This window comes from Gymnoscopelus braueri (genome assembly GCF_963280865.1).
Source record: "Gymnoscopelus braueri genome assembly, chromosome: 3".
Taxonomy (NCBI): domain Eukaryota; kingdom Metazoa; phylum Chordata; class Actinopteri; order Myctophiformes; family Myctophidae; genus Gymnoscopelus; species Gymnoscopelus braueri.
The window spans coordinates 40000300-40018796 of NC_137612.1; the positions used below are offsets into that span (position 1 = coordinate 40000300).

General features: G+C 42.3%; 1 protein-coding gene across 1 annotated transcript in view; it reads right to left on the reverse strand.

The window, feature by feature from the left end:
* Nucleotides 1–18497, reverse strand: part of slc2a9l2 (solute carrier family 2 member 9, like 2) — a gene marked incomplete at both ends in the record, with an annotated part of 201388 nt that overhangs the window by 101347 nt on the left and 81544 nt on the right. The window contains 2 exons of the mRNA XM_080423537.1: nucleotides 8817–8927; nucleotides 13378–13565. Coding sequence (XP_080279663.1) covers nucleotides 8817–8927; nucleotides 13378–13565 — 299 coding nt within the window. The remainder of the gene's footprint in view (nucleotides 1–8816; nucleotides 8928–13377; nucleotides 13566–18497) is intronic.

An 18497-nucleotide genomic window follows, 5' to 3' on the forward strand; every position in this document is an offset into this window, starting at 1 on the left:
CCATCTCAAGATACGTTGTTCCAGGGACCCCCAGAAGCAAAGATTTGAGTTAAAAATGTTCGCTTTAAAAATATATATATTCAAAGATTTGCACAAGTTTTAACGATATTATCTGCAAGCTCATAGCGCGGCACGAAGTGATGCCACATGAGCTTGTAAATCTGCTATTTTTGCCAAAGTATAAAATAATGGTTAAAGTGGTTCAAATATATCTAAGATCTACAAAAACAGAAACCGGGAAAACAGATGCTTTCCCGGTTTCAATGGGTTAAGGCAGTGCAGAGGACGTCTGGTTCACTTCCCAAGCCCCAGATCGTGCCAGCTGCTCAGGGATTTGCAACTTGGCCCCTGCAGGCACGGGGCCTGTGCTGTGCCTCACTCTGATAAAGCGTGGGCGGATAACTCACTGACCGCACAATTCAAGTGCTCAACATAATCTGGATCAGTTTGAACATGATTTGTGTTGAATGAGGCAACCTCCCGACTCCTGTCGACTGAAAGGGCTTGTGTATTACTGCAACCTGACTACAGTACCACTCTCAGGAATAGGACTCATGCTGCTGTTTCACACTCACTGTAAGTTGTTGTGGAGAGGAAGAGGTGAAGGGGGACACATAAAGAGTAAATGCCATTAAAACACTGAATACAGTAGCCCGTATCACACCCCCGTCATCATTATCATCATCCTTATTATTATTATTATTATTACTTAAACCCCTTTAGAGCATATCCAAAGGGATATTGGGGATAGACAATATGTGCCCTCCCCCCCACAAAAAAGAAACTCCCCTTTTTGTATTTTTATATCAAAAACTATCAAAAACCTTCCTTTACACCAAAATATGGCGCTTACTTACATCAGAAGTATTAACTAATTTTAACCAATATAATCATGGCATGCAGCTGTCAATTAATCTTCCACACAGAGCTCTGATTCAGACATCAGAGGGTGGTGTTGTACGTTGTATGTCAACAAACATGGCGGAGCGTTACGATCGATCTCATTTCATAGATAAGCTGTACACATCGCTTTTTCATAGAAGGACCCCACACATTTATTTTGCCGCAGGCGCCCCCATCTGAACCGCTTTCGTGCTAGGAACCCCCATACCACATGTGTTGCTAAAACGTTTAAAAAATATTCCAAATGCTTCTATTTGCTTCAAAGCTTGCGATGCGTCGTGAGGGCTGTGGACACTTCAGAAACCCGCCTACCAGTGACATCATTCAGAAATAGAAGGCCTGCAGTTTCTATTAGCTCCACATTCCCCATCGGTGTCACTGGTAGGCAGGTTTTGTTTCATTGCTCTCTCGTTGTTCACATATGGGAAACAGCGCCCTCTGGCGATGACAGAAGCTTCATATTCACTCCCTCAGGGTCAATCCCTATTGGCCCGGTGGGCCTTCAGTCGCTTTCCGGGAGTCCCTCCCCAGAGGGCATAAAAGGACCCGGCAAGCGGAAGCCATTCTCTTTGTTCCTTATGCCAAGCGTGTGAAGGAGTTCCACACTTCTACTAAGAATCGAGGTTTGCGGGTTTCTACAAGCTCATTAGCGACGGGTCGGATCCCTGTCCACTGAGTTCCCCGACCTCTTTCTCCCTCATTTCCCTGCTGTGTTTTCCTGGCGCGGAAAACACCAACACTCTACGAACGCTAACCTTCAGCCACACTAGCTTCCACTGTTAGTCCGGCTAGCAGCTAGCGGCCTAGTTAGCTCTTCTACCTTGGTGGCTATTGGCCTAGCTAGCCACCTTTCTTCCCCATGGCTCGATGAGACCGTCCAGTCGTCGCCGATCGCCGACACCGGGAGACCACCCTGGATCTTCCCCCGCGGCGATTCGGCTCCCGTTCCAGTCCCCAGCTTCTGGACGACTGGGACACGCACGACCACTGCGTCACCTGCCTGGGCCTCGCGCATGCTGAGGACGCCGTTTACGAGCAGCACCCGAGGTGCTTCGAGTGTGCCGGCCTCCACACCTCCGAGCTCAGGAGCCGTTTCAGCAGGGCCCAAAGGTCCTTTCTACCACCACCTGCCGGTGATGACGAGGCCGACAACGAGGTCGTCACCTCCTACCAAACCCGGCACTACGACGACGATGGAAGTAACTACCACGTCGAGGGGGACGGGGAGGTTGTCCTGCACGACGCCGACGCCATGGACCGTGGCCCCCCGGCCCTCGGCCCACCTCAAGTGGGGACCCCCCTCCCTGCCACTGTACCTGCGGAGCCGACTGCGGCCCAGCCTGGCAGCGCTCCTCCAAGGGCTGAAAAAGGTGAGACCTCACTACTGGAGCTCTACAAAACTGCCACCGCTAGATGCGGCCTCAAGTGGCCGGCCAACGACACTGAGGAGACCCCCGCTAACCCTTCGGAGTGGCAGGGACTCGAGTCGGTGGACGAAAATGTCGCCAAGAAAACGAAGCTTCCAGACACAGACATAATAGGCACAAATGGTACCATATAATAATGAGCATTAGTGAGGAGAGAGAGAGAGAGAGAGAGAGAGAGAGAGAGAGAATTATTTTAAGAAAGTTATTTTAAAAAGAATTGCGTCTTGTGCAGTTATCGCTTGCATGTTTTGTGATCAGACAGACATCAGAGATGCAGAGTCTCTCGTCAAACAAAGTTAACATGAAAGACAAAAAGCAATAAATACATGATATAAAAAAATTATACTTCAAAATGTACTAGAATAAAAGCAATAAAAAGTACATTGCATGTCTGCATATTGCGTCTGCATGTCGCAACCTTATGAAATCCTGTAGTGTGTGATCTGCCGTCGCTGATCATAAACCACAATGACTTGAACTGCATAGGGATCTTATGACGACTTTGAAAGTTGTGCAGTGTGTAGGGGCCTTTACATGCCCAAGATGAGCACTTCTAAGTTTATTAAAATAGGTGCAGATAGTGGGTGATCAGCTCTGGAAGTTGCAAAGCCCCCATGTGTTTCAACCCGGTCCGCCTCCCCTGTAATTGGCTGAGACAAGCACGCATCTCCGCTCAATGTTATGTCCTATCCTGATTTACTTGGAAATACAATATTATCAGAGAATCAAATGCATAAATCAATAACCATTAAATGAAGCTATCCTTAAATCAGGTAGGAATGTAATCAAATGTATGGTCACAACAGCTACAACATGACTATCAAGAAGGAAACACAGCGAGGCAAGACTGGAGACATCTCTCCCTCTCAACTGTTTTCTGCTTCCTGTTTGGATTTGTATACTCTATATTTGATGATTTTTGTGTTTTAAACTTGATGTTTTGTGTGTTATAATGTTCATGCTGTGCAGCACTTTGGCCGTACTTCAGTACACCTGAGCCCACCTGGATTCACACGCCATGTAAAGAGGTAAACTGCCCTTAAGCATAATGTATTAGAACATTTCTGGAAAATGTCAAACTTTTTTAACAGAAATGCATTGATGTTAAAAAGAAAATATACTTGTAATTTGTGGTTTTGAATACTATTTTAAAAGCAAGTACTCCAGTAACTCAAGTACAAACTTGACTGAGCAACTTTCACTTGTAGTGGAGTAATATTTGACCAGTGCAGGAGTATCTATACTATGATTCAAGTACTGTTGTTGAGTACTTTGTCCACCACTGCTGTGCAGTAGGCTACTCTGTATTATATGCTAAATAGCTGACAGCTAGTCCTTCCTTTATCCTTAACACATTGAATGCCAATCGCGTAGATCTACGCGAACCTATTTAAAGCCGCAGCGTGCCAATCGCGAAGATCTACGCGAACCGCCGGTTCGCGTAGATCCCCCCCCAGGTGCACTTTCGGAATTTGTTGATCCATTTCCGGTTCCGGTTTGACGACCGGAAACAGAATTATTTGGGATCCGGTTTTGCCGATCACGTCGGCCCTCGTTCTAATCACGAAACTGAAACTCAATTCTCTTCCTGTAGTTTTTTCTCCTCGCATATCCCTGTTTAACGTAAACCGCTCTAACTGCAACCATGGAGCTCCGTTTGACATGTGGTTTTCACTGGTAGATTCAGTGAGAAGTCGCCGATGTATACAGACAGTGCACAGCTCAATCTTAAGGATTTTAATTGGCGACGTGAAAAAAAAACAACAATAACACGTGTGAGTACATTATGAGATTAACGTCTGGCATGGAATGTGTTAAAACTGCCCCTTTTCTGTGAAGTGATCTTTTGCAGCTGCAGTTAGTACAATGGCAGACTTAACAGTGACAGATTTTATCGGACACACAAAATCTATTCCAAGCCCAAGTGACAAAAAAAGCTGAGTTGGCATTTTCACCCCAGAGCTCTGTGGTCTGCAAAAGGTTGCCAGTGCAGTACCCAACTAATCAGAGAGTTACAGGCTGAGCATACACAAACGACACTCATTATTTGTTATGGAGTAGGGAAGGGTATATTATGAAAAGTTGACTAAGGTACTTTGCATACAGAGTTCGTGCATTTTTTTCATTGGTCAGTCCGTTTTTTAACACATCTGAAAAAGAATGTGAGGAATCAAACTGGGTTTGACTGAAAAATAATGATGCACTGCCGGACAGAAAGTTCTGAGTATATGTGCCACAATAAATATTGAAGCGTATTCATTTTTTAAATCCCACTGTCCATTCTTTTAACCCTTTTAACCCGTCATTTTAGAAATTTGGTATATACAGGCCTATAGCACAGTGGTTCATTTGCAGATCTACCAGCTAGAAATCTTCTCTTCTGGGTGGGTCCCTGGCACTAAACACGTTCAGATGGGGGGGGGATCCGAAGCCAAATACGTATCATTTTGGGGGGTTCATGGCACATAAAAGTTTGAGAACCACTGATTTAGAAGGCATTTGTAGAATCGGCCTCAGGTCTTAATGGGTTGATGAAAAAAACTAAAACGACACTCATTGCAAGGGCCTTAATGGTGTCTGTCCATACAGTAAATTGAAAACCACAACCCCCCCTCCCCATTTGAGCATGATTTGAAAGATATGAAGCTTGGCCCTTCAATAGATATTGTACCAGTGATTCAATTCCACAACAGTATAGAGTACCATTTCAAAATATTACCGCTACAACTTCATGATGACTTTCCCCGCGTCAAAAAGGGGTGTATGAGATGGTCAGCTACAGCTCAGATGGAGGCTATAACGCTGAGATCAATTTCCCGAAACATCGCCCGCAGTTACACAACAGCAATGTACGGTGAAATTAAATTAACCTGAATGAAACTGAAAGGTGAAAAGGTTAAATCGCTGAACATTCAGTCGATTTGGACGACCCGCGACCTGCATTGCCATTAATCTCATACCGGGGGTTTTAAAAGTCAAGATGGTGGAGATAGATGTGCAGTAAATCCAAGAGATTAAATCCAACAGTTAATTTAATCCATTCAATCCGGGAACGCGTCTTGTGTCATTTTAAGATGTCGTTGGCTATTCAAAGATAGCAGAAATACAAGCTCATAGAGCGGCACTCGGTGCCATGCCACGAGCTTGTGGATCTGCTATTTTTGAAAAATCGTGAAGTGCGGCACTATGAGCTTGTAGATCTGCTATTTTTTAATAGCCAAAGAAATCACTGAATGACAAAGATGCGTTCCCGGATTGAATGGGTTAAGAGTACCGTGAATAGAAATGAAGTAATTAAGTTCAGCTTTCATCTTGCCTGGAGTGTATAGGGGGTTTTTTTTAGAGGGGGAGCGACACAACGCCTGCATTTTCGTTTGGATCCGCGGGGTTACAATGCACTCCTCATGTGAATAGGCACATTTTAACGAATTGCGTAGAAAAAAGCTCAACACATTTCAAATCTGGTCGCGGGTGGGCGAGTATGTGAGTCTGAGACAAGCACGGACGTGACTTTTTTATATATACTTTTTTATAATAGCAGTTTATACAGTTTATCGCTGTCGGGCAGAAACCTCTTATCTCCATATTTTAACTGTTTGTGTTTTTTTCGTAAATTGACGCCCTCCTTGATTATACTACAGCGTCACACAAAAGTAGCAAAAGTAGCAAATCCGCAAGCTCGAAACGCGGTGCGAAGCGACACGTTTTGAGCTTGTAGATCTGCTACTTTTGATACTTTTGAATTTGAATCCTGAAAAGTAACTCTTTTGGACATAATACATAATAATAATAAACTTTATTTGTATAGCACCTTTCATGACATGAAATGCAGCTCAAAGTGCTTTACAGAGCTTTGCTTTATTGTTTATTTAACAATAAAGCAAAAAAGCAAAAGCAAAAGCAACATTAAAAAATATATATATATATATAGCAAAAAAGGCATTGAATCAGGCAAAACAGTGAGGACATGAAAACTATCCACAGAGGCTGCCTGTCTTAGGTGTAATGGGAGTTTATTCCAAGCCGTCGGCCCGTAGAAGCAAAATGCTGCTTCACCGTGTTTTTTATATGTCATTGTAGGCACTTCGAGCAGGTCCGCACTAGAAGACCTGAGGGGGCGGTTTGGAACATATCTAGGCAGGCAGTCATAGAGGTAGGAAGGTGCCAGACCATTGAGAGCTTTATAAACTAGTACAATAATTTAAAAATCAATCCTAAAACAACCGGGAGCCAATGTAGTGAAGCTAAAACTGGAGTAATGATGTTTCCACCCGACAGAGACAATGTACAGGATATACATTACTTCAGGAAAAAAAAGTCGATATAAACATTTTACATTAGCCCACCCCCTCTCCCTCCCACCCAGCTCACCCCCATTCTCCCACCCCGTCCCTTACCCAACACTGACACATAGTAATCATAAAATATAATAATAGTACATGAGTCCACTTGTGACAGTTTCACAGGAGAGCGGCCACTTGTCGCTCCGCCTGTCAGATTGCCCATGCCTTCCTACCTGCCCACGGTTCGCCTCTCATTGACAATTAATTACAAGGCACGTGTAATGTGCTGTGAGAAGCCCTCAGGACAGCAATACAATGTTCATATAACTTATTTTAACTTATCGTTTTTCACTGCATTCCATCTATCTGCCTATCTATCTATCTGCCTATCTATCTATCTATCTATCTATCTATCTATCTATCTATCTATCTATCTATGATTAAAACACAGGATATTTACCATTTTGGCCTCCCTATGTTGGGCATGTTGGGCATGCTGTTTTCAAATACATTCCCTCAAATTCCCAAAATGCCAATGATAAGCTCACAAGTCACAACGCACCCGCCATTTTCACTGTTTGTTGTACAATGGAGTGTAGGGCTTAACACTCGCATGACTGAGGTTTCATTATCCTCCACACTGCCTGAAAAACGATCATTTTGATCCCCAAATCAGGCTATCCTATTGGCCACTGTCTCCCCTCTGTGCTCCAGACTAGTTCACACTTTCTCCCCCAAACAGTGGGGGGTTCCATTGTCTTCTAAAAAGCTGAGAGTTGAAAATGGGTTGCCAAATTTTGAGAGAGAAATAAGCAGGCAGGTCTATGAAAGTGTTACTGCATGCGTTGTGCCCTGAGAAAACAGTGAGACATGAAGCAGTAGGCTAGTGTGTATTTCTATCTGTCTCCTATATGTCATCATGATTTGTGATTTGTGTATGTGGGGATCTCATTTTTACTTCCATGCAGTGTTGATTTCGTTAACGAAAACGAAACGAAATATGTTCGTCAACGCACATTTTTCAAAGGACGAAGACGAGACGAGACCACCACCCATATGAATAAACAATAACTGGGACTAAATCATTATGCAATTTCGTTGACTAATAAAGACGAGACGAAAATGTAGTTCACTAAATAAAGACTGGACTAAAATCTATGGTCATTTTAGTTCACGAACAAAGACGAGACGAAATATTATATCATATATTTATTATATGATTTTGTCACTCCCTGTCTCCTTTGATGCGCAGCGCAGGGCATGCTGTTGCTCACTCACACACACCCCCTTTTAAAGTTGCAGCCGCGCACGCACACACACACAGAGTCACACCACCGTCAAATGAATGGCAGGAGGATTCAGATTTCAGAGCGAAACTTTACAAAATAAAACGGTAAAATGCTTTGCACGGGGCTCGGGAGAAAGAGAAGAGGTGATATGGACACATAGAGTGGCCAGGAACAACAGTGGTGAAACATTCAACATGCAGTGTCACTACGAGTGACGTTATCATGAAATAACGATCGTGTAACTTTTTTTGTGCAAATGCAGAAATGTTGCGTAACAATAACACTGCTACATCCTAGTGAATGTGACCAACTCTGGGGGTACTGATACTCATTAGTTAGTCTATACAGATTAATTAAATGGATGGATGCTCTGCCAAGAGAGCAAATGACTTTCAAATGTTCTCCAATTAATATTATAAATTAAACAAGATCCTAATTAAGTACTGCTGATTTCACAAGTTTTGTAAAAAGTTATAAAACCAGGAAAAGTAGTATACTTTCAAAGTGGAACAAATTTTAAGGACTTTGTCAAGGAGAATTGTATCGACAACCTCAACATAATAAGCACCACGCTTTGACAACATTTTACAGGCGCTCAGCTCATCTGGTAAGATATTATTATTTACATGCTTTCTGTCTCTAACCAAATGAAGTGTTCCTGTGAGCTGTGAGTGGATAACAATGTTGTGTAAGCAACCCTAATCGACATTTAAAAGACAACTGTATCCCCGCTGCTATCCAGCTGTGTGGGTGAGTAGGTGTTAGACCTCGAGGGAAGACAGTGGCTAATGAAACCGCAGGAAAAAAGGTCAAATAGGTAGGTTGAATAAATGCAGTCATGCATTTAAAACACCTGACTGGAGTATTTGTTGTCATTTACATACTGTTCAACTTTTACTGATAGTAATACTCACTGAAACAATGGCAGCCAGTGTCTCTATGCCGCCTGTGCTCAGGGTGATGTAAGGAATAACAGCATCAGCAAAGCCTGCATCTCGTAGGATCCCATTGGTGTAATACCAGATCTGTGAAACAAATGACAATATAATGACTTAGATAGTCCAACACAAGGATACAGCAAATGATCACATAACATATGGACTTTGTCTCAGAAACATTTGATTCACTTTATAAGACGTCCTGAATGTGACTTTCAGATTTAGTCCAAGCTGATTCCCTGCTGCATTTATGTTTAATCCATAGTCCATACCGTAATACTAGTGTAGAATCTAAGCCTAAATGCTGACAGTGCAGTAGGTGGAATACAGTAGATATTTGCCAATTGTGTTATAAAGTTTGTGAGCCCGTTTCACTGTAAATCGTCTTGTAACTGAATGATGTATTGTGTTATAAAGTTTGCGAGCCCATTTCACTGTAAATTAACTTGAATGATTGCTTGTGCAACGTCTTGATATTGCAAATGGAATAATGTCAAAACATTATCAATAATTAAAAAGGGGAATATCTTGGACAACATAATGTATGCACACTAACGAGTCAACTTCAGATAGCTGTGCGTGTGGTGGCATCCCCCTTCACTAGTTGGCCCAGTTGAAAAGTTTGAAACTACGTTTTATACCCACAACAAGCCTCTTTCAACAATCCCACTGGGATTCAAATGCCCCCGTCCTAAATTGCATGACTTCGCTGCTGTATTTGCAACTGTATTTGTTTATATTTTTTTTATGTGGAGCCCAGGAAGACTACATGGTTGCTATGGCACCAGCTAATGGGGATCCTTAGTCAAATCAAAATCCAAATCAAAATGCTTAAAGAAAGGCCATTGTATGTAAATGTATGTGCAACGGTCAATTAACAGTATAATGGATCTGCCCAAGCCTTTGGTCTAAGGCCGATCTTGGCAAAGCTTTCTTCCAAATAAGCTCGAATTCTAAGTAGTAGTCTGCAATTCCACCCGTGGATCCCATGGGCTCCCATCAAGCATCAAACTCACCCACAATAAATGCATTATAGATGCATATAATGCATTCAGATATCAGATGGACATGACATCTCTGGAATTGGATTTCAACATAACAAAAAGAAACGTTGATTCGTTTTGGGAGTGCTGACTGCCGAATTAAAAATACTTAATTTCAATGTCAATCTGCCTTGTTCATGAAGTGAAGGTCGACAGAAAAGTGGTACTGTAAGTGAATAAGGATACGGATTTCAGTGATGATTTTGGGATGTTATTACACACACACACACACACACACACACACACACACACACACACACACACACACACACACACACACACAAATCTAACAATATTTCAGCATTTTCAAAAATAGTTAAATTAGACTTGTGTTGTGAGCTTGTAGATCTGCTTAATTTTTTTCATTATTCATCGTACGACAACATATACAGGGCTTCTAGTGGTTAAAGTAGAGTGGAAAAGAACAACAGTGGAGGAGTGAAACTTTTAACAATCAATGTCTAGGATACGAGTGCCGTTATCAGGAAATTACGATTGACCGTCCTTTTTGTGCAAAATGCGGAGTAAGACAGTGTGAGTGAATGAGGGGGGAGAGGGGTGTAAGCATTTCCATTAGAAAACCTTCACATTGGAGTTTGCAATCGAATTTCTTTGAACACACCCCCTCGTGCTGTTATTGGCTGGAAGGGGAACTTTTGTGGGGGGAAACATTCACAGAAAATTGCAGATCTCACAATGCGTCCCGTTGTGGCGGCTGTTTTCAGCGAAGATATTTAATGTGCAGCGGAAACAGAAAAGGCACAAGCTACGTATAGAGCTCTGAGGGACTCCGGTCAACCAACTTTGGGGTTTCAGTGGTTAAACACACCGCTCCACCAGTGGTACAAGTATGAGTCATCTCCATTATGTAAAGAAAAAGAAAAAAGTGAATAAGGATAATATCGATTTCAGCTATGAAATCATCAACTGCGTCAGTTATGACCTAATGACTTTGAAGAGCTATTATGTCAGTGATGGTTCATAAAGAAATCCATTCAAAGAAAAAATAACGCACATCCTCCGTCTCTTGGTGCGGTGCCAAACTGCAAGAACAGAATCATGAAAACACAGCGGGGGCTCGCAACTCACTTTTTAATGCTCCAAGTTTTTTATTTGCGACGACAGCAGATATGACGTTTCGACCTTTTCTGTCTTTTTCAAGTATAAAAATGACTTGAAAAAAGACCAAAAGGGTTGAAACGTCGTAATGTGGATTCCATAAAGAAATCCATACTGTTTGAAGTCGCTCTCTCTCTCATGATCTCAAAAAAGACATGATCAGAGTGTGCACCATGCAGGGAATAAATGTTTCAGAGTTGAGTGAATGAGGACAACTTGAGCATAGTAGATGCAACAGAATGCCAGACTCCCCGGCCAGCAAAATGTCAGCATCATTATCCAAAGATGAATACAAAATGTGCAAAATAAACGCGATTACAGAATCTTCGGGATTTACAGAATTCTCCCGCTCTCTCTCTCATGATCTCAAAACACACATGATCAGAGTATGCAGGGAATAAATGTTTCACAGTTGAGTTTGTATAAGAACAACTTGAGCATAGAAGATGCAACAGAACGCCAGACTCCCCGGCCAGCAAAACGTCAGCATTATTATCCAAAGATGAATAATAGAATGCAATATAAACGGGATTACAGAATTTCCCCCATTTCTCGTTCAGGCTGTGAGATTGGAGTATAATGATCAGCCAACATGCAGCATTCTCTAATCATGAAGCTACGGCTGCTTTCAAGTCTCCGGCTGTCTCAACCTTTCACAAACCCTCGAATGTATTTGGAGAGGAAACACTTTCCATTTCTATCCCCTTTTCAAAATGTAAATTTCTGCTACGTGCTACAGATGAAGCTCTAAATTCTAATGGCTTTACCGCCTCTGGATTTTAAATCCATTCTGTATCATTTCTGCACATTCGCTCAGCTCATCATGACTCAGCAGACCTATAAACATACTATACCAAGAATAACTATTAACCACTTCAATTCATTAGTTAATTACTTAATTATGAATCCCGTACTTTGTCACACAGTGGTGTCACTAAAACATTGCGGAAGTAACCGATCTACAAGTTCAGTTCACGAAACGTTGACGCGAAATGTCGAAACGTCGAGGCACTTCCAGGTATGTTTCTGAGCTGTCCACAGCCCTCCTCTGGCACACAGAGTGGGTAGACAGAAAATGGTGCCATATCTATAATTAGCATTTAGTCAGGACCAATTATACGAAGAGGGGTTGAAAATGGGTGAAGTGGCCCTTCAAGCACTTAAACCCTCTCTAGTAGTAGAACCGTGCTTGAGTTACAACTGTACTTTAACTGCTTTTCCCCCGTCTACACCAAATCAAAAATTGACTCGTGGTGTTTTTTCGCGGCTATTTTAAGCGAATGTTTGCCCCCAGAAAGGGCATGCTGGGGTTAAAGTGATCAAACCTTAAAGGAGTTGTTCACCCAAGAATTCTATCGTTTACATACCTGGTGATGTGTCTTTGACGTTATCGAAATATTAGTCTCGCGTCACCAGACAACTATTCCACAATCTCTGAATGCTATATAGAGTCTGGAACTCCACTTCCCGAAAGCTGTTTAACGGAAGTTGTTCAGACCAGAAAGACATTCTACCAATCACGACGCGGTGCCCGCGGACCCGTAGTCCCAGTGGAAACAGAACCGAGGCGGAAGCATAGAGTCATAGGAGCGGTAGATTCATGTTATTTGTGCGAGGATTGTTTATCACAGAAAACTGAGAAAAGTATCATGGAATTAACGCCGAAAAAACTGTGAAAGAAGACACTAGTAGACATAAACGATGTTTATGAGATTTGTTGATTCCAGTCGGACTCCTTTGCGCCACTGCACAATGCTAAAACGGAAGTGGGTAGGGGAGGGGCATCCGCTTTCCCCTTACACAAGAGCTTCCGAGTCCCAGACTGTATGCCGGAAACATTTGTAAATTGTGGGAGGCAACAGTCTGGTAACGCGAGACTATCGAAATATCACTGAAGAAGAATAAAATGAACTTTAAAACACTTCCGGGCTAAACCGGCTCATGCACGAGTGAAGAACGTGCATGGGCGTGCCCTTAGGGTTCAACCGGAGCTTATTCACATGCATGCCAGCGCCCATGCGCGTTCCGCTCGTGCATGGTTTAGCCTGAAAGTGTTTTAAAGTAAAATTTCTTCTTCTTTATTGATATTTCGGCAACGTTTCTCAGCGGACTTCGGTAGAAGACAATCTAAATGATACTATGAGCAGTGTTTTGGAATGTATGGACGGAATTTTGATATATCGTTTTGCTGTTGTTAATTCGGGTCTCGCATATTTCTTTTCATCTTTGGACTCTGGATAAAACTTTCCGTGAGTCAAATGATAAAGTAATGTCTTGGGTGAACTAGTCCTTTAAGAGATTCATGTTATTCAAAGGCGGGTGAATTTTGTTTGTGAGGTGGTCACAGACAGTGATGCACTGTGTGGCGGTCTTACAGCGTTGAGGCCGCAGAGCTGGTAACAGGCCATGGTGACGATGATGGTGATGACCTGCCACCGCACGGCTGGGTTCCTCAGCAGCTGTGGCACGGAGACGGCATGCAGGTTGCTCTGAGCCCGGCTCTCTGCGTGCACCTCCTCCAACTCTGCGGACACATCCTTCTTCCCTAGGAATCTCTGGAAGGCTGAGGCGCGCACGCACGCGCACACACACACACACACACACACACACACACACACACACACACACACACACACACACACACACACACTTTAAGAAAGTGCAAAAATCACAACAAGTTGTCTCAAGACACTTAGAGCAGACACTTGACATTGTCCCACCCTGAGCAAGCAACTCGACAGTGGCAACGAAAACCTCCCCCTTAACTGGAAGAAACGTCAGCCAGACCCAGGCTCTAGGGTGGGCGGCCATCTGCCTCGACCGTGTCAGGGGGAGAGAGAGAGAGAGAGACACATACATAGAGAGAAGGAGAGACAGAGAGGGAGATACAAGCAAAAGCAAGAATAGCAGCAACAACAATAAAAACGGCTAAAAGTATCACAGCAACATGATGATTCATAGTCCAAAGTAATTAATTAAGTTACAATAGAACAAATTAGATTATATCAAATGAAATTACATTTAGTGTTAAATGAAAGCGGAACTATGTAACTTTTTATGGCAATTGGGGTGGTTGTATTTTGTCTCCCTGCTCATCTATTGAGACATTTAGATCCTGTGTCTAGGTGAGACACAATCCTGAAGGAAAAAAAAATTTTGACCTGAAGGTCAAGATACAATTTAACCCCTGAGCAAGCAAGCAGGCTCTATTAGCTCAAGTAAAAATGTCAGCACTTGCTCAGGAGACCTGGGTTCAAATCCGGGGTAGAAGAGGAAAGTTATATAGTGCAGCTTTAAATGAACACTCAGGACTTCTCAAGGAAGGAACTGTAAAATATCAGTGTTTGTCTCAACTGTGTGCACTGAAAAAAATAAGAAAAATAGGCAATCTACAATATGCTTTGTTGAAAAATGTGTCTGCATCTATAATAATCAGTGGTGAAACAGGCATGCTAATTAATAGTAATAATAAATGATGAATTTGGATGGAAAGAATGACCATTTTGGAAGCGGGATGTACATTCGACCACAGCCAGCTAGAGGCATTCCTTACCAAGGTGCTAACCAATGGTCTTAACGATGCTACTATACAGCTTGGTTACAAATGTAAACTGCTTGTGTTCATATTTGGAAGTCTCTGTAATGTTTATGAGAGACCTGCAGATTGCGGGAATGCCCAAGCCGAGAGCTAAGGCATTGGCTCTGTGATAATTAGCAGTCGCCACATATGGAGGAGACGATGCTTCCTGTATCCGTGATCTGTATCCTGAAACACTTATTGTTGAGTGAGTGAGTGAGTGAGTGAGTGAGAAAGAGAGCACAGACCAAGACCTGTGTGCACGTGTGCGTGTGTGTGTGTGTGTGTGGTGAAAGTGGTGCATTTGTTTTCCCCTCTGGTTAATAGCTAGTGGCTTTAGTTAAACAAACACAGCTGTGTCTCATTGTGCTGCTAAGCATTATATTATTATATTATTGTGTCTGGGATTTGATAGCAGGGAGCAGATGACATGCAGGCTTTTACATCCAAGTTCTTTTATTTCCATTGGTTTACAGTACAGAGGTTGTCAGTCACCACACAGAAATATTACATGTTTAATTCCTTTTATTTGATTGGTTTTTAGATTAGCGTTATTCTATTTAGAAAAGCCTCGTTGTAGACAGGTGTTGAAAATTAGCACTCGTGCTATAACACTCAAACAATGCATCTGGTTTGTCCAATGTCATTTGTGATGTCCATGTCAAATAATAACATCTTGCCCCAATAGTCAGCAAATGCTTTGAGAGGCTGGAGAGATTACATCTATTCCACGCTACCTGCTTTGATGAACCTGTGGCAATTTGCATACCATCAAAACAAATCCACCCACAACGCAATTGCCACGGCTCTTCACATCCTCTCTCAAATAGATGACAAGAAGCTGAAGGACAAATATGTTGTTTATTTTTTGATTGATTGTATACTTTATTAGTTAGAAACATAAACAGCACGTGGTACAGTAAGACATTAAGGCTAAAAGTATAAGACAAAAAGTCCAGGGGACTTGTTTCCATTGTGGTCCAATGTATTCAATTCATCAACATAGCATACACTCAGCTCAGCTTTTAACACTAGTGTATATGTCCTAGCAAGGCTTGACTCAAAGCTTAGAAGCTTGAGATGCACCCGAGCATGTGCGACTGGATACAAGACTTCCTGATTAACTGCCGCCAGGTGGTGAGAATGGGCAAAAATCACATCTGCCCTTTGACCCTCAACACAGGAGCCCTTCAGGGATGCGTACTGAGCCCTCTCCTCTCCGCCCAAAGCCACGCACAGCTCCATTGTCAAGTATGCTGATGACACGATAGTGATGGGCCTGATTGTCAACAATGACGAGTCTGCCTATAAGGGATGAGGTCAGATCATTGGCACTCTGGTGTCAGGAGAACAAACCGGCCCTCAAGGTCAACAAGACCAAGCGAGCTGTTCATGGATTTCAGGAGGCCGAGCATCTTCATTGATGGTGTTGCAGTGGAAAGGGTCATGAGTTTAAGTTCCTCAGCATAAGCCTACACGCATCAATGAGGACCTCAAGTGGGGCACACGCACCATGTATGTGAGGAAAAAGGCACAGCAGTAACTATAGATCTGCCCCTGTGATGTTCAAGTAAGAGCATGACAAAAACGATCCCTTGAGTGTGTGTGTGTGTGTGTGTGTGTGTGTGTGTGTGTGTGTGTGTGTGTGTGTGTGTGTGTGTGGGGGGAGGCTGAATTAGCCTGTGTGCATCGATTCACTCAATGCAAAACCCAGACACAATCAGAGTGGGTTTTAAGAGAGAGTTAATGGACCATTTGTTTCACAGCAATTTCTGGAAGTTAGCAGTAAACACTAGCAGAACAGACAGATTGTGATGAACTTTTAAAAGTTAAGACATTTAAAGAATCAGATTCTATTCTATTATAAACACATCTGAATAATAAAAAAATTTAAACGTGCATTAAAGCGTTTTAATGGATTGTCCCCCACTGGTCTCACGAGCCAGACTGTTGCCTCCCACAATTTTCAAACGCTTCCATCATACAGTCTGGAGCACGGAAGCTCTAAAGCGGATGTGACGCCTCCACAGTCGCGCAAATGTATCCGAATATAAATCAAAATTATCATAAAAAATGTTAATGATGAAGATGTATTTTCATGAACGGAAATGACGAACAGGTGACAGCTTCCTGTCTCGGATTTCGGGATGTATAGTTTCAGACTCCATATAGCATTCGGAGATTGTGGAATAGTTGAGACTAGTCCCCAATTAAATTAGTATATTAGCATAGGCCTACGTGTGCGCGTGTGCACACGCACACGCACACAAACAAACACCCTCTCCTAATGGCTGTATATTGGTTATATAAGTGTTACGACTATAATCTAGGGCTATAAAGGCCGTAGCATAAACAAAAAGGACAACTGCATTTAAAACTGAACAAAAGGGAAAAATGGTCAGTAAATTAGATTAATGTTCACAATGGAGACCGGATGGTACACACACAAATCATACATACTCATACATGAATGGGACCACATCCAACACAATTGCAACAGTTTACTTGGTCCAATAATTCATACTGTAGGCCCTACAGGGTAGGATATGAAGGTCTGTGTTGAAAAAAGTAGTACACAATGTACCAAAGATGTTCAGTGTAGTGTGTCAACTCTTAGGGGAACAGGTCAGCACAGAGACTTTAATAAACCACCATAAATCTGCTGATACAGTCAGTATCAAAGTGAATATACTGTAAGAAACTATAAATAAATGATGCATTGTTCTAAACATACTTAGAACTTTTGTTTCACTGTCAGGTTATTAGTCACCAGCACAGCACTAATGGTAACCATAAGGTGCAGGGAAACAACATACAACAATGCACAATATAATAGAAAACAAGCAGAAGAGTAAGGAACAGGACTGTTTTTGTTTAATAGTCAAAATAATGTATCACTTCAAAATAAGAAATATTACTACAATTATTGAGTTCATAGGGGGTTATAATTATATCTGGTGGGAATAGCATCTATTCTCAGCTTGGTATTGACAAACTGATCTGCCTCAAGCCTGCAGAGAGTTAATTTCCCATGCACGGCAACCCACATACAGTATACTGGATGACTACACAGTATTAGGTAATACTTTTCTTACTGGATGTGTACAGTATAGAATGTATGTATACGCTCATTACATTGTCTAAAAGACAGCCAAGAACATGAGACAACTTTATACAAATAAACGAATTTTGACCTGATGGTCAAGATTCAATATATCCCCTGAGCAAGCAGGCAGGCTCCATTAGCTCAATGGCACAGCGGGTTCAAATCCGCGGTTGAAGAGGAAAGTTACATAGTGCAGCATTAAGTTGGGGAACAATGATCGCCCCTCATCTCCAAAAGTAATTTCCCATCCAAGTGCATCATCTAACACCTAAACTCCTGTGGTTTTCTCACTCCCAAACTCTCTCTTTCAGCACAAAAACCACAGCAGGGATTCAATGGAGCCTGAGGACTCCCTGCCATGAAAAGGGAGACAGCCATTTACATCCCAAATGAAACCCAAAATTGGGGCAGGTGCAGAGCGACGATCAGTGCAGGAAAATAGAAAAACTAAATATTTAAAAGATATTAATAAACACTCGCACACTGCTAGGGCTCCAATAATACAGATGCCTTATTGCATTGGTTCTAAATGTGGGGTCCGGGGACCCCCAGGGGTCCTTGGTTCCAGGGGGTTCCCAGCAAACGTAGTTAATTAGCATCACAATCATTTTAACCACTTTATCCATTTATACGTTGGCTATACAAAAATAGCAGATGTACATGCTCACAGCAAGCTTGTACATCTGCTATTTTTGAGAAAATATATCGAATATTACATAAGTCTTCTCTTCCCTCCCTGGGACACAAAATATTTTCAGATGGGGGTCCGCAGCTAAATAGACATACTGTACATTTGGGGGTCCTTGACATGA